The 24,029-nt window shown below is 41.6% G+C and overlaps 1 protein-coding gene across 6 annotated transcripts in view; it reads left to right on the forward strand.

Annotated features, from left to right (window-relative positions):
• Nucleotides 1-24,029, forward strand: part of ARID1B (AT-rich interaction domain 1B) — a 326,002-nt gene that overhangs the window by 310 nt on the left and 301,663 nt on the right. For 5 of the 6 annotated variants that reach the window (XM_068184668.1, XM_068184670.1, XM_068184673.1 and 2 more), the window contains exon 1: nucleotides 19-1,893. In XM_068184668.1, coding sequence (XP_068040769.1) covers nucleotides 136-1,893 — 1,758 coding nt within the window. In that variant the 5' untranslated portion in view covers nucleotides 19-135. Of the gene's footprint in view, nucleotides 1-18; nucleotides 1,894-24,029 lie in introns of those variants that run through there. The other variant, XM_068184669.1, reaches the window with a different exon arrangement.

Consider the following 24,029-nt stretch of genomic DNA (forward strand, 5'->3'; position numbering starts at 1 on the left):
GTGGGAGTCGAATTTTTTTTTTTTTAATTTTTTTTTTTTTTTTTTTTTTTTTAGTTTTTCAATTTTCGGGTTTTAATTTTTTTTTTTTGTAGTTACTATTATCAGCACCAATTTTTCCGGACTCGCAATGTTGCGATGATCATGGCCGCGCAAGTCGCAGCGGCTCCGGCGAGTGCGAACAACAGCAAGGGCAAAGCCCCGAGCCTGCCGAGCGGCCTGGGCCCAGAGCGAGGCCCGGGGGGGGCCGGGGCTCCCGGGCCAGGCCCCGCACTGGGGGTCGGCGAGGGGAGTCCGGCCGGCGGCAACAGCGTGAATAATTTAGATCACCATCTCCACCACCACCACCGCAGCGAGCCGCCGAACATGGCCAATAACGCGGCTCCCGCCGCTGCCGCCGGTAACAACAACAACGCCAGCGGCTGCGGTGGCGGCTCCTCCTCGGAGCCGGCTCTGAAGGAAGGTGGAAGCTCCTCGGAGTTATCTTCATCTTCTTCGTCTTCTTCCTCCTCCTCCTCCTCCTCCTCCAACCCGGGCTCGGCTATGGAGACGGGGCTGCTCCCCAACCACAAGCTGAAGAGCGTCGGAGGCGATCACCCCGCCGCGCCGCCCCACCACCACCATGCCCACCACCCGCATCACCATGCCCACCACCACCATGCCCACCACCCGCACCACCACCACCATGCACTACAGCAGCAGCTAAATCAATTCCCGCCGCCGCCGCCGCAGCAGCCGCCGCCTCAGCACCATCCCGTGCAGAATAACAACAGCAGCCTCGGCGGCGGCGGCGGCGGCAGCGGCAGCAACAACAACGGCGGTGGCGGTGGCGGCGCTGCTCAGCCCAGTGCAGACATGGAGCAGCAGCAACATGGAGGAAAAGACAGTGTTTTGGGCGCTCAGGCCGAGCCCCCCCAGCAGCCGCAGCAAATGCTGAATAAAGGCGCCGACGAGGAGGAGATGCCCGGCAAGATGGGCGAGCCCATCGGCGGCCGCTACGACCACCCCGGCTTGGGACCCCTGGGCGGACAGCAGCAGCCCCAGCAGCCGCCCCCGAGCGCTGGGAGCGGCGGCGGCGGCCTCGGCGGCGGCGGCGGGAGCGGGGGAGGCGGCGGCGGCCCCTCCGCGGTGGGTGTCTCGGAGTTCAATAGCTATTATGGCAACCCTGCCCCTGCCCCTGCCAGCAGCGCTACGGCGAGCCGCGCCGGGCCTTGCTTTGATCAACATGGCGGACAACAAAGCCCCGGGATGGGGATAATGCACCCCACGGCGGCCCCCAACAGCATGGACCCCCTGCAGAACTCCCACGAAGGGTACCCCAACAGCCAGTACAACCACTACCCGGGCTACGGCCGCGGCCCCAGCGGCGGCGGCGCGGGCGGCGGCGGCGGCGCGGGAGCCGTGGCGGCGGCGGCGGCGGCCGCCGGGGCAGGCGGCGGCGGCTACGGGGGCTCCGCGGCGGGCTACGGGGTGCTGAGCTCCCCGAGGCAGCCCGGCGGCGGCATGATGATGGGCCCCGGCGGCGGAGCTGGCCTCGGCAAGGCTGGTGCCGGCGCGGCGGCGGCGGCCGGCGGCTTTGCGCGGTTCTCCGGGCAGAACCAGCACCCGTCCGGGGCCACCCCTACCTTGAACCAGCTGCTCACGTCCCCCAGCCCCATGATGCGGAGCTACGGCAGCAGCTACCCCGACTACAGCAGCCCCAGCGCCCCGCCGCAGCCCCAGCCCCAGGCAGCGGCGGCCGCCCCGGGAAGCCAGCAGGCAGCGGCGGGCATGGGCATGGGCAAGGACATGGGCGCCCAGTACGGAGCGGCGAACCCGGCCTGGGCAGCGGCTCAACAAAGGAACCACCCGGCGATGAGCCCCGGGAACACCGGGCAGGCCATCAGCAGGACCCAGGTAACTCCCCGCTCTCGGTTAATGACGGCTTGTGTCCCCGTGTCGCTCGTGTCGGGCTCTTAGTTTCTTTATAATTCACTTTCTTTCTCCCCCCCCCCCCCCTTTTTTTTTTTGTCTTTTATTTTTTTTCTCTTCCCCCCACCCCCCGTTCTCTTCTGGGCCAGTTTTGCCCTCGCTGCCTCCATAGCGAGGGTGAGCCGTGCACAATGCACGGCCCCGTTGGGGCTGGAGGCACCGGAGTGTGGCTTTCGCTGCCGAAATTAGGTTGTTCTCAGACCCAATTAATATTTTCCCCCACCACTTTGAAACAGCGTCGGAGAGACGCAGGGCCCGGAGGACAAACAGCTCGGGACGGACGGGGGCGGGGGGTTGGATTTTGTAACCGGAGTGCCGGGCCCGGGGGGCTCCCGGGGGATAACGTCCATTATCTTTCACGGGGCCTTTTTTTTCTTCTCTCTTTAACCCGTTGCCTTTTTTTTTTCTTTTTTTTTTTTTTTTTTTTTTTCTTTTTTTTTTTTTTTTAAATCTCCGAGCAGAACGAGTTGCGCCGTTGCGCGCTCTCAGCAAATTAGTTTGTCACTGATTGGAGTTACCGCAGTGAGATCCACGTTACGCGGCCGCGCTCCTTTCCCCGTGGGAAGAGCGCGCGCGTGCGTGTGTGCGCGCGTGTGCGCCCGGTCCGCGCGGGTCGTCCCGGCCCGGTGACCTGTGGGGGACTCGCCCGCCGGCAGGAGCGTGCCCGGGTGCGCGGGCGCGTAATTGCCTTTCACTTCTCCACAAACACACGCGGAAATTAAAAAAAAAAAAAAAAAAAAAAAAAAGAAAAAAAAGAAAAAGAAAAAAGGAGGAAAAAAAAAAAACAAAAAGAGGGAAAAGTCTTTGGCGTCAGCGAAGGGGCGCGGGCACCGGGGCAGGCCGCCTCCCCCGCTCCCTCCCGCACTCCTCTGCCCCAGCCCCGGTAACTCCGGCGATCGATCCGATCGATAGGCAGGCGCGATGATCGCGGGGCGGCGGGCGCGGCGTAGCGCCTTTCCGGGGCGGCGCGGCGCGGCGCGGCAGGAATGCCGGCTGCCGGGCGCGACCCTTGGAGGAGCGTCCGGGCCTCCTCCGCCCGCCAGGTTGGGAATTTGAATTGTGGAGGTAAACTGGCTGCAACCGTCTCCCGACAGCTGCCTCCGAGTTGACATCTAATCTGCCATCTGATTGGCTCCGCGCGCGCCATTGGGCACCTCGCGCCGCTGATGTAAATAGAGGCGCTGGAGCGGCGCAGGCACAGGAGCCCCCGCCGCAAGCACCGCCGGCACCGGGGGGCACCGGGGGGCACCGGGGGGCACCGCCGCCAGCGCCGCGCGGGCACCTTCCCCCCCCCCCCCGCCCCCAGCCTGCCCGCGCCGCCTGCTTCTCCGGGGCACCGATTGATTTGTTTATCTACTTATCTATATTTACTTACTTATTTTAGGGTTTTAATTCCGCGCTAATTAGACGCGGTAGGGAAAGTGCCTGGTAATAACAGTGCTTGTGGACGAGGGTTCGGGTTTTCGGGTCGCGTTCGCGCCTTCTTAGGGGAAAAAAAGCAACCCTGACAAACTTAAATATTTTGTAATGTTGCAGATTACGGATGTTATGCAAGGGATTGGATTTTTATTAAAAAAAGGAAACCAAATACTAGTTTTGTTGCATTTCTGTTAGCTCGATGCCTAACCTGTGCATGCCTCTTAAAAAGACCGTGTTTGCATGTGAGCTGCTGTAGGTGAGCAAATGCCGTGTGTTGTACAAAGGGAAGAAGGAACCGGTCTGCCAGAGGTTGTGTTTGTTTCAGCTCTGCAATAAATCCAGATATTCGGGAGAAAACGTGCTTTTGGGTTTGAATTGTTGTTAGAATACTTCAAGAAGCATCGGGAGTTGTTGATCTCTTTATTTTTCTACACAAGTGTGAGATTAGGCTTGAATTCTCTGTAGGAAAGTGAATTGTGTTAAATGGAGTAGTGCATTAGAATTTTATGGGTTTCTTCTCCCTTCAACAAGATCTTTCTATTAAGAACTGTTAAATCTTTTAACAGCTTTTAACAGCAAGGTCTGACAGGAACAAATGCAGGTGTATGCTTTTGGGGTCCTCCAGCGACTGGATCTTTCCATAAAGTAATGAATAGAATCTGGAAAAATCACCGCTTAATATTGCAAACGGTGTATTAATCCTGGAAAAAAAATAGCCCTTAGATGGGCTATGTGTGTGTTTGTCTACTTCCAGCAGACCATTCCTGTCATGTTTTTAGTTTTTATTCCATTTTCCTTTCTTTTTCTTCCAAGGAAATAACATTCTTGTGTGTGTGCTGATTTTTACCTTTTTTTAAATTTGCAATGGTAAAAGGGTCACTGGAAGCCATAATGTAATGAGGCCTCGTATGCATAACCTTTCATAATTACTCTAAAAATATTTGCAGTGTCTCCTTTTAAACAGGTAGCTCAGAATTTGTAGCTTTAAAAGCTAGGAAAACCATTGTCACAGATCGTACATGCTAGTTCAGGGTGCTCTTTCTTCGTAGCAGAGATTGTTTAAAGTATTTTATTTTTATTGGAAGAGTGAGAGTAAATTCATTTACGTCCTCAGTATGACCCTTAGAAATACTTCCTTATATTTATGTGTTTACATCCTCTCTTACAGATTCCTTTTTTCTTTTTCTTTTTTTTTTTTTACCGTAAGGATTGGCATGCAGCTCAGAAAGAATAGTCTGTCAAGAGCACAATTTCTTTGATTATTTTTTAAATTATTTTTTCCTCAAAATAACTGTCATAAAGGCAAGACATCATTGTTTTTTGTATTATGATTTTTCCATTTAACCAGTAAGAGCTTGAGATAAAATTTTTTTTTAGGTTTTAAATTAATATTTTTTGATGTATAAAATGGGTTGTGTCAAAAAGTAGTTACCATTAGCTTGCAGAACACAATTGGTTTTGTACACTGTTATTTATTTTTAATTCCCACATGTCAATCTCCCTGTAAGTAGAGAAATTGATTGCTCTTTCAAAGAGAAGATGTATATTTAGTGCAGCATCTGAACAGAAGACTTCTCTCCAATTTTATTAATAATCATCTGTGTGTGTGCTCTCGATATGTGTATACACACGTTGGAATATGCTCACTTGTCATGTGTCTTTGTAAAGCAGATGTTGATTGGCCCCTAAGCCTATAAGGAACTATTGTCCTGTGAACAGAGAAAAAGGACTGACAGTAGGTTACAACATCTGAGATGCTTGTTCAGGAAATTCTTGCCTCGGCATGGGTAATTTTTGTAATACAAAGATCTGTGGCATCCTACTCTGAACTGAGTTCTGTATTTGTCCAGCCTATTAAATTATTTACGAAAATTTTGCTTCCATTTAATTTAATCACCTTACCCAGCTGAGAGATGTGATGGAAGCTTGAAACAGAGGCTTCCTGCTTTTGAAGAAATGCACATTTTCAAAGCAGATGGATGTTGCTCACACAGATACATTGATTTCGTGATGGGGGACTTGTATGATGCTAGTACAGTACCTTGTCATTCAGATCTTTTGATTATTGATTAATCCTTGACAGCGTACAGATATTTAGAGTCCTAAGGCTCCTTTTATTCTTCACTTCTGATTTGCACTGCAGTAGTTTAACACATTAGCTGGCCTGTCAGTGTGCACTTTATACACGTCTTTCTCCTTTGTGCACGTGTGTATGATTTACATACACCTACACAGAAGGAGAGAACCTGGGTCTTCTCAGGAGTACCTGTGTAAGATACAGAGGAAGTGTTAGAAAAAAATCTGTCGAGCTGCTTTGAGTTTGTGTATGTATTGTTTGTTTTGTTGCAGAGAAACTCTGAATATGCCTGATTCTGCAGCTCTTTTTATGCCAAATAGATTGCCCGTATTGACAGTTCTGGCTAAGCCAAGGCTGCAGAATCATGTCCTGTGCCTGAAGGCCATTAAACAGCTGTTAGTGTGGTGAATAGATTCTTGATGTCTCAATGGGAGAATAAAATATATTTTTCCCTGTGCAGTTTCAAATAAACAGTTTAGTATTCACATAGCTTCTATTTAGAAGTAGCAAATAGCAATATTCACAGTTAGTAGCATCTATATATATATTACGACCATATATTTGACACTTTGTGGTTTGGTGTTCAGTTATTGGTTTCTGTAGTAGCGCTTATGCCTACACATGGAACAGCAGAACCCTGTGTACAAGATACAATGAAGAAAGAGAGATGCAAACCTGCCTACTCTATTACTGCTTCCATAATGTAAGGATTCTTCTACTAAGCAGTCGATTACTGTCTTTTTGGCATTCTGATCTGAATCTTGGGGGACAAAAACTAAGGCATTTAATCCATTGCTAAATCTTCTAGTTACATATGTAAAATAATGTTTTTGAAATTACTAAGCATGGTATGTTAGGTGATGCTTATTCATTCTGAAATAGTATCTTAGTTAAAACTAGATTAAATTTGTGCAGTGAAAACAAGTTTGATTAGCTACTGATAGATCTTTGTTGCTTTTATTCCTCAAGTATTTTGTTATAGGTATTTTGACATTCTAATTGTTAATGTAAGAATGGCAGTAGTTTATTTATTCTTTGGTCCCTAGGATTGTACCTGTGCCCTACACCAGTTACATCTTTTAGTACTTCTTCAAAATGTGCCATCTCGCAGGAGACTTTGAAGATTCTCTGTGGATATGTAAAGAAGTGTTGCCACATTCACTGTGCATGCATGCTCAAGGCTGCAGAATTTCAGTAGCATGTGTTTGTGGTAGGCTAACTTGCTAGAATATATTTTAGAATTGTGATTATTAAGGTACTGGGGAAAAAAACTTTTTTTCTTTCAATTTTGGGGCTATTTACATAGTGTTAAATATATGTTTTGGTACGATTGAATGAGGACTTTAATTAAACTTAAATTAAAAGTATACCTTAGTGGTTTTCAAATTTGTTTTGAAAACTAGTAAGAGAAAAGTGCTGCTTAGTGGTGTTGTTTTTGTATCGCTTGGTGCTTATAGAAGCAAATAAATGTAATGCCAAAAATCTTGTGGAGCCAGTCGTATTAGAGTAAAATTTATTTTAAGGAAGTCTTACCTCTTAATAAATTTAAAAATATTTTTTAGTATACCTGAAGGGTTTCTGTACATTTCATGTATGTTCTCCCATTCAGATCATAGTATTACCCTTTCACTTTTTCTGTTCCCCAATGGTACCTTTCATGCTCAGTTTCACACACAAATGCTGATGTGCTGGCAGAGTGCTGCAGTGTTTGTGTTGCAGGTAGGCCAGACAATTTCCCTTATTGTACTTCCAGTTCCAAGAGTGTGGCATCCAGTGATCCACCAGGAGCACGTCAGCTCCAAAAAAGCCAAACACATGCGTGGTGGTGTTCTGCTGTCAAAGAATCCTCGGGGATGAATGTATCTTAACTAACCTATGTGAATCTGTGAACAGTGGGGACAGTGGCTAATTTGTGCAGAATTGATTTTAACTACCTTTATCTTCTCAGTAACAATATTCCAAGTACATTTGATCTTTACACTATTTTTCTAGAGTGCCTTGGACTGGAGTAAAAAATTATTCTTCCTGTTGTACAGGGTGGGGAAACTGAGGTGCAGTACATCCACTTTACTTCAGACAGGCACACCCAAGGATAGGTGTTTTGCAAATAGCCAGGGTCTTGCTGCCATAAACTCTAACTTTTGAATAAATCCAGTCTTATTGTGTACACATTCTGTTGTGGGAGAACAGAAGCTTTACTGGAATCTATTCATTGAGCAAGAAGAAAAATAACTGAGTGAAACAAGAGATTTTCTGCTCTATCAGTATAGTCACCTTAAACTAAAGGCACCATAATTCAGAATTTCAGTATTCCTTGCACTGTTTTATCATTACATACCCAACATCATCTATATAAAGATACTCATTTAATTTCTCATAGAAATTAAACTCTGAGGAAACTTGAGTTGAACAAGTGTCCAGGAGCTTATCATGGAACTTGTCTTTTGATGAGTATTCTGCATAGAGCACCAGTGTGTACTGGGGCGGGGTCAGTAGGAGGGTGCATGCACAGACTTCCTTACCACCAAGTCCGGTTGTTTTATCTGGCAGATACATTGTCTTCAGTTTTGAAGTGAACAGATTTGATTCAGAAATCAGTTGTTGTGTCTTACTTAAAGATTGCTTTTCACATGGGAATTGTTTTTACTGCAAATATGAAGTACCTTTTATCAAACTTTGTATTCATAATGTAGGATGCTTATGTTATCTGAAGGTGCCTACAGTTGTTTTGGAAATTGGGAAACCTGAGATCATTGTCCTGAAGCTTTTATTAAAATATTTTATCTATGTTTATTAAAACTAATGTGAAATCTGTGTAAAAGTTTTTGGCAGGCATGATTTGAAAGGGTGTTGATACATTGTGCATTTATATTCCGTGTATAGTGGAAATGTTAGTTTCCTTGTAAATTTAACAAGTTTATGAAGTGGCTGAATTTCTGAATGTGTAGTCGCCAGTTTGTGGATATAAAACAGAGTTTGATGGTTCTGCAGCATGTGTAAGGAATTGCTTTCAATACAGACCTATCAGTGTGTGATCTACGTTCATACTACTTTTTGCATTTGAGCCATTGTGGGTTAGTAACTACATCAGAAGGTCTAAGCATGTGTAGAAGTATGTAATCTATTTATTAATAGTTTTTCTCCAATTTTAAGAGCTATTAATTTTTTAAATTTTCTTTTGCAACTAAACATGTACAAAAATTGCCAAATGATGTCCTACCTTTAAGAATTCACTGCTGTGCTCTATCTTCACCCTACATTGTAGGCTTCTCAGATTTGAAAAGATACTGAATTCAGGTTTGTGATGTAGTAATTGTTTATGAAGACATCCATCTGAGTGATAGGCCCTCTGACACTTCCATCTGTAATGCTGTGCCACTGATCTCCCCTGCCACCCACATCAGTCTCTGTCTCACCATTGGAGGGTGGGGAAAGAATATTCTTCTAATATTTTTTTACCTTTTTTTTTTAAATTAACGAAGTAGATATACATGGATTTTTAGTTTGTTGCTAAAAAAAGAATGAATATGAAAATGGGAAAAAATCTTGATGTATAAATTCCCTTTTTTTTTTTTTTTTTTTAGGGATAATGTTAGTTGTGTTACTGTTAGAGTCTTGCAAGATTCAATTTTTTATACTCAGGGGTTTTTTCGGGGTGGTTTGGGGTTTTGTGTATCTTTTGTTTTTTGTTTTGTTTGGTATTTGTTTTAGGTATCTTCTTATTCAAAAAATAAATGTTATGTAGCAAGGCTTTCTCTCGGATGTGATTTTGCCAAGTTACTGAATCAATGTACTTGCCCTTTAAAGACCACGTGGCTAGGTTCACTGTGAAGTTCTGTTGTTGCAGCTAGGTAGTTAGATTCAGGGAATTAATTGCATCCTTGACTAATAGCTGTTGTGGCAAACCCCTTTGCATTTAGTTTACCATTGGGGTGGTAGCATATCTTCACCACCAAAATAACAGCCTTTATAAGAAGCCTCTCTTGAAGGGTTTGCGGGTATGGCTGTTGGGGTATTTTGCTGAGTTTTTCAGAAGGTGAATAGTTCCACAACAGGTTTTGGTCACCTTTTAAAAGTGCAAAGAGGTCTGTGCTGTGTGGCAAAGAGAGGGCTGTCCTGGCTGTAGCACCAGTCCCTGGTACAGCTGTCTTTCACAGAAGGACCTCAAGTTGGAGCATGGCAGTTCTTTCTTTGTTCGAGTAAGGAAAGGAAATCGGTTCAGAAAATCCCAAAAGGAGGGATCCTGTTTTAAAACATAATTGTAGTCATGTGTGCTGTTCCCAGTGTGGACATGGCTTAATTCACAGATTGATTGAAGTGGAATAGTGCCTTCTTTACGCAAGCAGTGAATTCAGCCACGTTAAGTAAATGATGTGACTTCAGGAAAATGATATTAGTAGAGGATTGGTGCAGGAATTCTTAATATCTCTCAGCTGTCTGTATGAGCTAAAGGTTGCTGGTTTCACTGGCTGATACCTCAGTTTCCCCATGTTAAAATAAATAATATTATTTGCCTTATTTAGTCGTTTGAGTTTGATGTGCAGTTTTAATTACCGAGTAAGGCGGAATAAATAGGCAGCTTAAATACTTGTTACATGGGAAGGTATCCAATCTGCACTGTGCCTTCCTCTGTTTGGATGGGATCAGAGGCTTGGTGTTCCCAGCATTGATTGTGTTATTTGGTTAGCTTGTCAGACTTACTTGTTTGTAAGCAAGATACTGGAACATCAGCTCTAAAAATTTCTTTTGAAAGCACAAGGACAGGATTTGTAGTTCTTAAATTTTATTCTTTTAAAGTTAAAAATAAAGATAAGGAGGTTTGTTTTGACAGCATCAAAGGAATATGCTAGTTTGTTTGCAGCCTTTGATTTGGATGGAACGTATGGAGTTCTGTATTTTTTTTTTTTTTTGTGTAGCAATTTATGTTGTGAATATCTTGGGTTTTCTGTTAATATGAAACGTTAGTATTGATGTCTTATTTTCAGGCATGATTTATGGAAAATAATTGTGCTTTTGTGAATTATTTTTTTAAATTCGGTGTTTCTAATTTGGTTGCAATTCCCAAGCAAAGAAAAGTAATAAGCATGTTCTTCAGAGCTGTTGCTGTTTTAAGTTTATGGTTGGTCATAGAGGCTATTTAAAGAAATATTTTTGGAAAAATAGAGGTAGTAACATTTGAGGCTGTTTTAGCTGCGTACCAGCAGTAGCAAAATAATTTTACTTGGCAGTTTTACTTATATTTGAAAGTTCTCCCTTCCTGTAGGCAGAAAGATCGACTTGTGTGAGGGAGGTACGTTCTCGGTGCCCGTGGGACGTGCCGTTGGCTGTTGTGCCGAAGCGGTGCCTGATGGAGGCATTTCCCTGGCGGGACGCGGGGACGGGAAAGGCGGGGGGGGTCGGCGGGGTGCCGGGCCGGTGGCAGCGTCTGTGCAAGTTGCCCACACGAAGCGAGCTGGTTCTCTTGTGTGGCGTCACATGATCAAAATATTTTCCCCTTTGCCGCTGCCAGAAGCTATCTATTGCTTTTCAGCAACCTCGCCGCTCGGGCAGCGGGCCAGGCGCTGCTCCCGGCCGCGGGATGCCCCGGCCCTCACCGGTGGGACCGGCAAGTGTGGGCAGCGCGTTTGTGTCCGGCGATGGCCCTTTGCGGCCCTCTGCTGCCTTGGGGAGAAGGCTTTCTCTGCCTTCGCATCCAAGAAGCCGCACCGCGTGGAGCGTTTCTAGCATTTCAAGTGACACTTATTTTACATTTTAAATTTTTGCTAGTAAAGAGATGCCGCGTTTGTTTGTCTTGTTTGTTACATTTTGGTTTGCAATATATGTGTTTTTTTTAAATCCCGAAGCTAACACACATCCCTTGTGATCGCCCCCCCCCCCCCCCCCCCCTTCCAGCCTGGCACAGAGCCGGTTTTCCTACTAACAAACTGTAGGAGCTACTAATTCAGCAACATTTCTGAGATTTTTAACTTTCTGCAGAATGCTCTTTTTGTTGTTGAACATGTGGTATGCAAATACAAATGGAAATAGTGCTATGGAGTATTTTGTTGTGGGTTTTTTTAAGTATTAAAAACACATTTTGCTTTTCTAATAAACCCCATAACCAGACCTTCTAATATTTTGATATAAATAGCAATTACACTAACTAAGATTCAACCACAACTAAAAAAAAATAAACATTTAAAATCATTCAGAAGAAAAGTTCCCAATTTAATTGAGCTTTTTCTTTAAAGAGGAGGGACTGATTGGGCAGCAGTGTATGAAACAAAGTGTCTTGCATTTTCGAACAGTGTTCTTGAAGTGATCGAGGTGTTGGAGTGGAGGACGATATTTAAAGATTTTTGCAAGAATTAGTTAGGAATCTAAAGGCTACTTCAGTGTAAGCTGTTGAGAGCTTTATGTGTGATTGCTGATGGCAATCAGAACATTTTCTGGATTAACTGAGAATGAACCTTGAAAAAGACCCTTGAAAAGTTTTAGATTTAGGTACATGGACTGGTTGTTTCATATATTGGGACATTTAGGGATTTGGTTGTTCACAGGAAACTTGCTAAATGCAGCTGTTTGAACAAGCAGTGGAGAGGGATTCTCTGTCCCAGGAAGACTTTGCATAGCCACACATTCCTCCTTTTAGTTCTTCAGCTCATTTCAATAATAATAGCAACAGTAACAATGCACTTTCTCAGTAAGAGGAAGGTTGAGGAGGGCCTGAGTGAGCTGATACTTAGCTGGAATGTGGTTGACGGAACGGTGGATGCAGTCTTCTACTTTTTCTGCAGATCCTAATGTTGCTATGTGTCAGCTCTGTTGTGTGATGTGGTTTTTTAACACTCTTCCTCTGTATTTTCCCCTTCAGTGGGTGAAAGATTTATTTGTGGGTTATTTAGATCTCTTTCATTTCTTTTCTTCCCAAAGTCATAGTACTTGTTTTATCCAAATGTCATCATCTCTTTTTGCTCCTTTGTCTTATGATACTTCTTTTTCTTTTTTAAAATGTCTTTCTTACTTTCCAAGTCATTGGAGTGATGGAAAAGTCATCCTTACTGTCTTCTGCAATTTTAACAGTTGTGCAAGAGTGATTGGTGTAACTGTATAGTCACGGCGAAAATAGCTTTTGAGTGATCCAGGTACCCATCCTGATTTGTATTTGCTCCTCTGTCCTCCAAGCTGACAAAGTTGTTGGGCAAAGAGTGGCAGCAGGGAAAGTGTCTTCACTGTCCAGCTTCCTGTGCAGGCTTTCCTAGTGACTACAGGTCAAGTTGCATTTAGGAAAAAGGGAAAAAAAGCCACTAAAAATACCAACCAAGCAAGCCCCCCAAATCCTGACAAGACTTAGCAGTACAGTAGTAAAAATTGTACAAGTAGTTATCTATGGGTGATGGTGCTGGTATTTTTGTTTTAAGTTCTTCTATTGCCGATCTTCTAAGCAATAGCGGACTTAAAGGAGGGAAACAAACAAAAGAGGTAAAACCAAGCTGAAATGTAAATGTTAATGTGCATAGTTTTTTTACCTGGCATGGCAGGTGTGATTAAAAAGATATATATTTGCTCAAAAGATATTTGAAAAGTTGTCTGCATGAAAATTCAAGTGTTGTGTTGCTGTACATGTGGAAAGTGTAGAAAAGACTGGAACTGAGGAGAGGGAACACTTGGCATATGATAGTCTATATTAACTAGTGATGTGGTGTACTAGATATGTTCTGTGCAATTTTATAGAACTTGATACTTCATGCTGTATTTTATTTGATGGAATCTATCTTACAAAGATGGTGAATGAAGCCTGTTTAAAAAGTGAGTTAAGGTCCCATTGTTCTAAAATACCTTAGTAATTCAAGAAAGAACTGAGGCCAGATTATTCCTGTGTGATAGTTTCCAAATTCTGTTGCTTTGCCTATAAAAACACCTAGGTGTTTATTTGCAACAATCTTGTTGCCTGAAAAAACCCTCCACAGTGTCTGATTTACCCTCCGTGTTTCTTTTCTCTACTCCTACTTTTTAACATTCAGTTTAAATTCTTCATTTGCTTGTGGCTGATGTCTTCCTTGATGAGATGGAGGAAAAGTAGGTGCTTTTTCTTAAAGGCTGCAGCGAGTCATGGCATCATAATGGAAGGTTCAAATATTTATGATTTGTGATGACATTTTTTACTTTCTTGAAATTATTGATCTCACATATTGTTGTCTGTCCTACTTGAGCAAATTGTCTCAGCTAGTATGCCAGAAGTAGAAAGAAATGCAGTTTTCCTCTCCAGAAGTGGGTTTATATATCCAAAGAGACAATGAACATGATGGGGTTTTTTTTTTTCCCTCTTTTTTTTTTCTCCAAATGTTTGATACTGAGCATTCAGTAACATGTTTTGTTTGTAATTTTAAAATGAATTCTTGGGAATAAGCAGCGAATATTTTTTTTTAATTTAATTCAGTCTATGTACATCGATCAGAAGGTCCACATTGGTATTCCTCAGAAAGACAGCTTTTTGTCCTTCTTGGCTTTTGAGGATCACAGGCTGAAACAAAGAGCAAATTAGCAAGAGAAAGTTTGTAACACAAAAATGCACAGGAAAATATGTGTTGAACCAAATGGACATCTGCTTTTTGTGTAGATATGAAGCCAGAATTTCTCTTGGGGGAACTGAAGATAACTTGAAAATCTAATTTGTTTATTTCTGCATTTTCAGTAGCCTTTTGTTACACTCCTTGAGTACACTTTCATCCAGTTTTTGTGTTGCTAAAAGATCTTGCACCACTATGTGAGTCTGATGGTTGTCTGAAGCTGATCTAAGACTTCCCTTCTGCTGTTAAGACCAGTCCCCCCCTTTCTATCAGCTCCCTGCTGCTTCCCTTGTGTCATAAGGTGAGTCGCATCAGCTCAAAGATTTGTCTGAAAACTAATCCTGCCAAACAAGACCTGTGAATGTTTAGCTTTCAGCCAGATCATTGAGCAGATCTGACTTGCAGCATAACCTTTACAGCACAGAGGTAAAGCAAGGGAGAATATGGCCAGTTTGACAGAGGATGGGCGTCAGGCCATCACAGCCCCTTTGGTGGTGGTACAGGTGGTGGTTCTGTCAGCCTAAACTCCTCCTACTTTGCCTCTTGAGTGTAACATTAGTCTATAAATAATGACAGGCAATTTCTTAACATTTCTCTGGAGCAGGATGCCATTGTTATCCCTCTCTTAAAAGGAGAGACGCAGAGAGTATTTTTTTCCGCCAAGGGTGATAATTATACAGAATGCATTGATTGCAGCGGCCAAATAAGCTGTGAGTATCTTTGAAAAATAAGATATCAAGGGTGGAACTCATCTAACCATATGTGCTGTAGGCATTCGTACCTGATCTTTTTGTGTATCTTTGGTGCAAAAAAATAGATCTTCTTGTGAATCATCTCATCCTGAAGTAGATGCGTAATTCTGGTCTAATGAATCATGTTCCTAAAGTTTCATGCTTTTCCCCTTGCTCTAAAGAAAGTCTAAGCTGATAAGCTCAGGTGTTGATGTCAAAGGCCAGGTGAAATGAATTCCTTCCACTATTTACAGTGTTTTCATACAGGCAAATTACTCCAGACTTGTGTTGGAGTTCTGGACTAACTTAGCTTCCTCTTCTTGTCTTGCTAACCTGTTGCAACTAAGGGTTTTCATACCCATTTCTGCTTAAGCTTGATAGATTTCTATTTTGTTGTTGTTTGTATAATGCCTATTCAGAGATTTTTTTGCTGCTGCTTTTCTTTTAGTATGCCAAATTTTTGCATGTAAGAACTGTCAGTATAATTTATTTTTGCCCAGCATATTTGCAGACATACTGGCATACTGGCAAATTTGAAAATACCAGGATGAATTTCCAGATCAGTTGACCTTCATGCTTAGGTACGCAGTTTCCTCTGTACGCAGATGCAAGCTTTTGATTTGGAAACAGGGCGGCAGTTTTGTTGTGTAGATGCTGCTTCACAGTCCACTGAAAACTCCTTACCCATTGCTGGCACTTCAGCTTGCAGAGAAGTGGGCACCTCTGGGAAGGAGCTTCCCTGCTGTGGTAATCCTCCTCACCCAGCACTGGTGCTCCCTGTGACTCTGCGTTCCCCGGACTGATTGCTCATGAGGGTCTCTCTGTGGGGCCCCGTGCAGAGTAGCAAACCCAGTGAGCGCTTTGGAGGGCTGAGGGGCTGTGCTGGGCATGGGGAGTCAGGAAGGGGCAGCCTTGTCAGGAGATCTCTGCCACTGAGAGGGACGGTGGTTCTAAAAGCAAACACGATTTGGTCTGAATACTACGGTTGTATTCCAAGGCGACAAAACTTGGTGTTATGCTGAGGGATGAAATTGTTTAGGACAAAGGGAAACACAGGGATGCCTATCCTGCATAGAGCTCTTCTTGACAGTATCATGTTTTCAAAATGGTTAAGGAGGAAAAACCACAGTTCGCTAAAGAGATTTACCTGTGCATCCTGAAAAATGGGTACCATAATCCTTGGCCTTTCTTAGTGAAGTATTTAAAATGCCCAAACTGAAGTATTTTTGTGATTAATAATTTCATTGGTATCTTTGTAGCAGAATGTCAGCGCTTTGCACTTTTTGGAGGCTGGCACAACCGTATTTTTGTTTGCACCTTTTTTAAGGGTTCTTTCTCACAAAGGGCATTAGTTTGTTTGGCTTAGGCTTAGGTTTCAGAGTTATGTATCCTCTGAAAAGTTGCTTGTTTTCAAAAAATTCTGAAGAGTCTTTTGTAGTGTTAAAGATTGTATCTCTTTTTCGGTTCTCTCTTATAATTTGAGGTTCAACTAGAGGCATGATTTTCAGATGTACTATTTTTCCCCCAATATGTACAGGGGGAGGAGGAGGAAGAATGGCTTCCTCAAGGTTGACTGAAATGTTTTAACTTCTATAGCAAATGAGGTGAGAATGAAATTGTCAGAAGGATAGAGACTAAATTATTGAAGTACTTGACTGTTTAAAGTGGCTGGGGATGTACTATAAAAGGTGCGAGTCTAACAGTCAGATGTGTAAACAGCACCTTATTCCTTCCTTGTACCTGATTTCTCACCACTTGCTTTATATGAGAGCCTAAATCAGTGTGGGAGATACCGCAGCCATTCTCAAAGTGTTAGTTTACAATGCCTCCACCAGAAGAACATTCTATTACCATATAGAATAGCAGAGAGAAAAGCATTTTCAAGGAAGATTAATTGAAGTAATTCGCCACTTTAAAATGAAGAAGGTGCATCAAACAAAAATAAAAGCTAAGTATTTTGTGCAACTCTATTGGAATTTGATAACCATTTGTTTTGCTAGAAAATATATGTGGACTGGGCATCTAGTTCTTGTCTACACAGTACAACAACGTGCTATAATTATATGCTATAATTATACCAATATAACTCCCTATGGAGACACTCTTATACCAGAATAAGAGTTTTTATGGTTTATCTTACTCTGCTTCCAAACCATGTAAGCTTAAGAGGGAAAGGGTACTCTTATGCTGGAGAAAGTTTCCACACTGAGATAGTTATATTGGTATAATTATGCATGTTTTTACTTCAGTGTAGACACGTCCCCTGTGCCTTTTCAGCTTTGAACTTTAGTTAAGATTTTCTTGGTTGTGATAAGTGTCTAAGTATTTTTATAGTATATTTTTATAATGGGACTTGGGTATTTAAGCCAATTACTTAGGCCAATTAACAGCTTCCTGGGTTGTGGATAACAATAGGATATAAAGAGGGATCAGAATTCATGTTCCTAGCTGCTTGGATAGATCTGCATTTTCACCCCCCTGTGATTTTACCAGTATTTGGTGTACAGCGCAACAGGTGGAATAGTGTGTGGCTGTCTAATGAGTTCTGTGTTGGACACTTTTTGTCTGCCGTTTCTCATTAGTCCTTGAGTTTTGTTGTGCTGTGACGCTAATTGCATATATTTCCATGGATCACAGAAAGAAGCTTCCATGATGAAGTTGAAAAAATTGCTTCCAAAAATGTTAATTGTTTGGAGAACTGCTGAAATTTATTGATCTTTACACAAGACAGGATCATAATTGACTTGCTAGGCACAAATTGTGCAAGGAGCATCTCAAATTGGATTCAGAGGAAGGGGAAGGTGCAGGAACCCTGCTGGTGTGCAGTTTAGTCAGGAGAAGGGTGATGATGTGTAGAAGGTATGTTTGGTAGGGGTGATGTCTCTTGCCTGCTTCAAAGGTGGGTACCTAGAGAGAGGTATTCACATGGATGGTGCTTTGAAGTTGGCCATCTTCTCCGGTTCTCTTCTCCCCATATCACCTTTGCTTGTTTAGCACACAGCTCATCTCATCCCTACATTCACACCTCCCCAAAAACAGGAATATGTAAACATTTTTTACAGTATTTTCGCAGTTTCTGCAAATATCAACATAAATTACTTAGAAGCAGTTTTTCTTGCATATCTTTTTTACTCCTTATGAAAAGATTGGTTTGAAAAACATACCTCTTTTTATTCCATTAATTTTCTTTCATCAATGTATCTAGTATATTTGTAGTGTTGTAATGTCCATGTGGTCTAGTTTTCCTAGAAACTGAGGATTATGACTTGGAATGAACAATTGCAGAAATGGGAGAAACCTTATAATAAAATAGAGGTGATGTAATAACGTCCAAACCATAGAAGACCAGGGCTTGAAGTGACACTAAGAGGTCATTTAATCTGTCTGTCAGCTCTTTGACAGTATAAGGCAGACCTAACATTCATGGCAGATGTTCATCTGTCCTGTAGTAGTAACAGACTGAGCAAAAAAAGAATTACTTATACTTACTCTTTCCCCTTCTTTCCCCAAAGCTTTGTGCAAGCAGAACTTCACATAGAATTGGTGTGAGAGGATATATGTATTCCTTCAGGATTATTCCAAGTTTCTGAGTTACTTCTGTTGTTTGGAAGCTCTGTGTTTTCTGTCAAAATAGTCTAATGATGTTTGTGTATTTTTGAGTGTAATATCCCATTTTAATTTTATTTGGCTGTCAGATGTTCAGGTGTATTTCTTCCTGAAATGATTATTTTTCTGTGTTGGCTTTGTAACCAGGGTCTCCTCTTCTCTGGCATTGAGCAGTGTGGTTTAAAAATGTGTAGCATTTCATTTTCATACTTGACAGTATTTCTGGTGTGTAATCAATTTCAGGTTTCCTTTTTTTATTCAATTTCTTTTTGCATGAAAGAGCTGAGCAGAAAAAAAGTAAAACAACTGTGGGTAGGAGTGTAGAAGTGAGAAGGGGAAGAATGTGTTCAAGAAATGATAGTACTCAGCAGAAGAGCTGGGTTTAGCTGAAATGTCAGGTTAGATATGAAGTGAACAGTGTGGCCTTAAGTAAAGATTTATATTCTTTGAAGAATAAAGGGAACATATGTTTCAGAATTTTACGTGTGGTATCTGCAGCTCTTTAATCTAAATTGAAGGTTGAAAATGAATGTCAGATGAATAGCATCTTTCTAAAGGAAACAATACCTGAAATTGGAATTGCAGAAACCTTGTTGCTAAAATGAGCCTTTGAGTTTGTTTGCTTCATTTTCCCTTTTGGTTATGTCAGCTGAGAAACATCTGTCTTTGCTGCTAAATGACCTTTTCTGACCAGGCCAAGTGATTTTGACTGAGTGGACTGTCTTGAGCCCTCAACAGCTGCAGGAAGGTGCTGATGTAAGTTGCCGCCTTGGAGGAGGTTTAGCTGTAAATATACTCAAATAGCTGTTGCCCCCAGAAATCGCTTATTCAGACTTAAATTTGAAGGTAGTGATTCCCTTCTCTTTCCTTCCAATCTAATCTGGTTGTTAACTTTACTTCTGTTCTAGATTTAGTAATTTTAGGAAGTTGGGAATACTCTGTTTCTGGTTGTGCCCAAAGGGGGCTCATTAATCCTGAAGATCCTCTCTAACAAATACAGAAGTTGCTTTGAAGTGCGTTTAGATAGCTGTGTTGGTGTTTTTGCATGATGGCTGGGGTGGGCTCTCTTAAGGACTGGGAAATAAGAGGTGGGCTTAGAAGTGGAAAAAAGCCAAGAGTATTCAGGCAGAAAGAATTTGAAAATATAATGGTTTCTGCTGTGGGAGAGGGAAGGCAGTTCTATGAATATGGCATTATCAGGTATCCTGTTAAATAATTTTTTTTTGGATGCGAGATACTGAAGAAGTGGATCCTCTTTCCTGCTTTCATATTTCTCAGACCAGATATGTCTCACATGCTGATTTTTAGTTTAATTTTAAATGATGTGGTATTAAAAGAAAATTATGATCATATATTGAAAACACATCTTCTTTGTGTAGAAACTGAAAGCTTGTGGAAGAATTTGTCCCCTTTGTTGTAATTACAAGAAGAGTAATGAAGACTTAGTGACTTCTGCCAGTTTTGAGAAATAGGTGAAGGCTCTAGGATAAACCAGAATTTGACCTGGTTGAAACCCAGGTCTGACTTTTTTGACCCTGAGTGAGCCACATTGATCTTTGTATTAACATTGAGATACATTTTCTGGAGGTCATTTCTCTAGAGTTCTTTGAAAGTCATTCCCAAATTTCTGCAAAATTTTAAGTTTGTTTAAAACATGTAGGAATTAGAGCTGACAGTATTTTAAAATCAACATAGCTTTTAAATTATAATAACAGAAAGTTATTTTGCTTTGAAAATGTTTGTATAAATACATATATGTTAATCAGTTTTTTTAATTGTAGAAATTAAAATTCAAGGATTAACAGATCCCTTACTACTTTGAGTTTTTGACTTGCTATGTTTGTTTCAGTACAGCTGCTACATGCTAAGTGCACTAGTAGTTTTAGAATTCCTTGAAGGGTGTTAACACCACTACCTTCAAAGTGAAATTTACAACTCATCTAGTTTTTGTCCTTTTACTCCTAAAATCTAGATGAAGTGTAATCCCAGGAGTGTCATTTTGCTGTTGCAATGTGGTCTTTTTCAGATGATACATGATTTAGTTGGAAACAAATTAGCAGTTATGAATGCCTAAAGAAAGCAATTTAACAAACAAGATTTTTGTAAGCCCTAATCGGAATTGTAAAATGATACTTGGGAGTCAGTTACATTATACAATAGAGCGGGTGTGAATTGTAGGCATGTGTGTGGATTCATGGTTTCTAGTCACATTGTTTTCTCAAGTGATACAAGGGCTTCAACCTTCAGTTTATTGTTTCTTCTAATTTATTTCTTAACTATTAAATGTTTTCAATCAATAATGAAAATTCCCACTCATAACTATAATTTGTTCTGGTGATTGATTTTAATTTTTACCTTATCTACTTACAACCTCCCTCCCCCATTTTCTAGCGCTTTAAATCACCTGTTGCTGGTGAATTTTTGTTTGTTTTGCTCCTGCCCAGGTAGTTCCATGCTGCTGACAGTGTCTGTGTTGATGAGAAAGGTCATTATAAATGAAAAATAATCACAGGCAGGGACTTACCAAGATTCTGTTGCTCCAGCTCCATAATATGGGTGTATAGCTCCAGATGCATTATCTGTTTGTAGCAGACCCTTGGGCTGAGCTGATGCTGCTGATGTGTCTCTGACTGGGACACTTTATTTTTGCGATGTTCAGCCAATGTGATACAGAGATCATAATGGAATGATGGTAAAAAAAAAGATGAACTGGTTTGTTTCCAGGTAACTTAAAATTGTGCACTATTTGCAACCAAGTTTTTTCAACCTCTACAGGAAGCGGTTTTAATATAGAAAATATGTTACAAGAGAAGTTTCTTGGCAGTTGAAGAAGTGATAGGACTTCTGTTATAGAGCTAAGTTTGCTTTCCAATTACCCTGGTGCTAAATATATGCTCTTAGGAATTCTGCATATATTGGCTCTAGCTAGGGGCTTTCCCCTGTTTTCTTATTTTAATTAAGACCATTTTTTTATCTATTAAAAAAGAAAAAAAGTTGGGCTTGAAAAGAGGAGATGTTTGGTTAATCAGTAAGCTACCTGCTATGAAGCTAGAAACCAGTAAATACAGAAAATCAGTGCTTTGCACTGCTTTTTAGTGTCCCAGCCTGCTATCCTGTGTTGTAAGTAGGGTGACTGATTCCCTCCTCTTTCTGAACTCTTACTGGCGAATACAGCTTAAAACTCTGGCAACTATTTCTCAGTGTGGACAGAACTTTCTGAACCTCCCTTATATGAAATTTCATGTTATGGCTATGGAAATGGAAAACAGCTAATTGCTTTTGTTTGCTTGGTGGAGTTTTCCATTCTTTTACTTTTTTATGCTTCTTTATTTCAGTAATCTATCAATTTTCTCAATGATATTTGTTTTGGTGTCCTCCTGTTCATGTCTCGCCTCCTCCCCAGTTTTATTCATCATGAACTCAGACACCTGCAAAAAGGGAAGAAAATTACATAAAGCCACTCAAGTGGCAGAGCACTTTGCAGAGAAGAATGGAAGATAATATTTGACAGTAGTTAGGGATGAGAGTAAGAACTGGGGGGTAGGAAGAGAAAAGGAGCTGTATTGTCTAGAGTATCTGCTAGGTTCTAGTGTTACCTGGACTCTGGTTTATTATGGAATTGCTCTGGTGAGGTCAATTACAAATACTAGCAGTAAGTATAATTCAGTTTTTGAAGAGTTGTCATTTGTCTTTTTTTTTTTGTAATAGTGTAATCTCAGAACATGGCCTAGAAATTTTACATTTGCTTCATTCATGAACACTTGATGAAATCTAGTGTATATAAGGCTGAATTTGAGCTGTTCAGGGGCTTATTTTTGAGCTTATTGTAGAAATAGATTATTTTTTTTCAAAGGCATTAATACTGTTCCAGGTGATCTAGCAGCAGAAATTTAAGGTCATCTTTTCTCTTTTTTTTCACTCCTTTTTAAGATGCTTCTAGGGACCTTTTTTCTTTGGAATGTAGGTTTCTGAAAGTTTAGAGAACCTTGTTGCAGCCTGTTGATGCAATTTCTCTATTTCAACATTGTCTGCAGGTTTGGGGGGTTTTCCTCCCTTAGCCTACCCTTCCTGACTCCTAGTCCTGTTTCTTGTTGCCCAGTAACTGACATCAGTTTCCCAAAGTCCTCATGTGTCTTTTCTTGTTAAAAGTGCATATAACACTTGTTATGAGAGTGAAAACCCAGTCACAGGAAGATGAAGTGTTGTGCTCATGTTTGCTTATCAGGTCAGCTGCTGAGCCAGGAATAGAAGTCCTGTCTCATGACTCAGTGCCCTAACCGCTGGCCTGTGCCGCCTCTCCGGAGCACTGGTCTTTTCCAAGAATATAGTAGCGATGGGTATAGGAGTAACTACAGCAAATACAGGAGCTTTGATTCCTACTCTGGCAGTCCTCCAGGGCTTATACACACCTTATAAGACAAGGGGAGAAAAAAATGCTTTCTAAAGGAGCTCCTAGATAAGTTCTGTAAAGTTACAGTTTGCTTTGATTTGTTTAAAAACAGCAGCAAAAAAAAAAAAATTGAGAATAGCTTTCCTGAAGGTTTAGGATGTGGAAAAAAGTTTCATGTGTTTGAAAGTCAAACTTTGCTCTACAAATAACCTTAAGAGCGGCCTGTGATTAAATCTTTTGTATATTCAACAACAAACTCATTTTATGCAACCGCAACTATGATAAAATTGAATTAAATGAACCTGCCTCTAAGAAAAGATACTGAATAGCTGAGTAGCGCATTATTCAATGAATGGAAAACAGGGAGGCAGGCTGAAACTGCTGGGAAATGGTTTTAACATTCTATCGGGCTAAAGAGCGATTCTGTGAAATCACTGTATTTGTTTCCCCCCTACCTCCCCGCCCTCATTTTTTAAATAGCAGTGCTCTTCATACTGTCAGAATTCAGTGTTGTGACACCCCTACTCAAAAGTTATGACAGCAGTGTAATGACAGCTACTGCCTCTTGAGAATCAATCAGGCAATTAATTTTGTAAATGAAATGCTGATTATACAAAGCTTCACATGAGAGGCCCAGTGATTAAAATCAATTTAACAAATTGTTTCAGGTGGGACTTGATTAATAATTTGCCATAAATGCTGAGGATATATGACCAGCATACCTTTGTGTGTGTGTGTGTGTGAGTGAGTGAGTGTGTGTGTGTTAATATAGAACTATATATATCACTGGGAGTGGAAAAAATCTGCAGCTAACTGTATGTACTTTTGGCTTCTGACCTAGATGTGATGGGTTATACCTTTTTGTGGGTACTCTGCCATCTCCAGTGTCCACAATGTCACTTTCTCAGCTAGTGTTCTCTCCAGCAATTAAATACATCTAACTTTTAATTTTATATCTGTGAGTAAAGCCAAGGAGTTGAAAAAGTGTATTCAGATCCACATGAATATTAAGTTTAGGAAGATTTTTCTTTAAAATTTAAAGGGGATGTGGGATTTTTTTCCATTTACATCCCTCCCTCCCATCACTTATATTTAGGATGTTGTGCATTTTCCCCCTCTTACTGCAATACTTCTCTGCAGGCAGCCTTCCTGCAGAGCTCCCCTCGTTCCACTCAGGGCAGTGCTCTATTCCTTGGCTGACGGACACTATTTTTAGTACATCCTTTTCTGTCCATCTAACGCCGTGTTTGTGTAAGAGCTGTACAAAGTAGGTAAGGGAATTTTTTTTC

Source organism: Anomalospiza imberbis, chromosome 3, assembly GCF_031753505.1.
Source record: "Anomalospiza imberbis isolate Cuckoo-Finch-1a 21T00152 chromosome 3, ASM3175350v1, whole genome shotgun sequence".
Lineage (NCBI taxonomy): Eukaryota > Metazoa > Chordata > Aves > Passeriformes > Viduidae > Anomalospiza > Anomalospiza imberbis.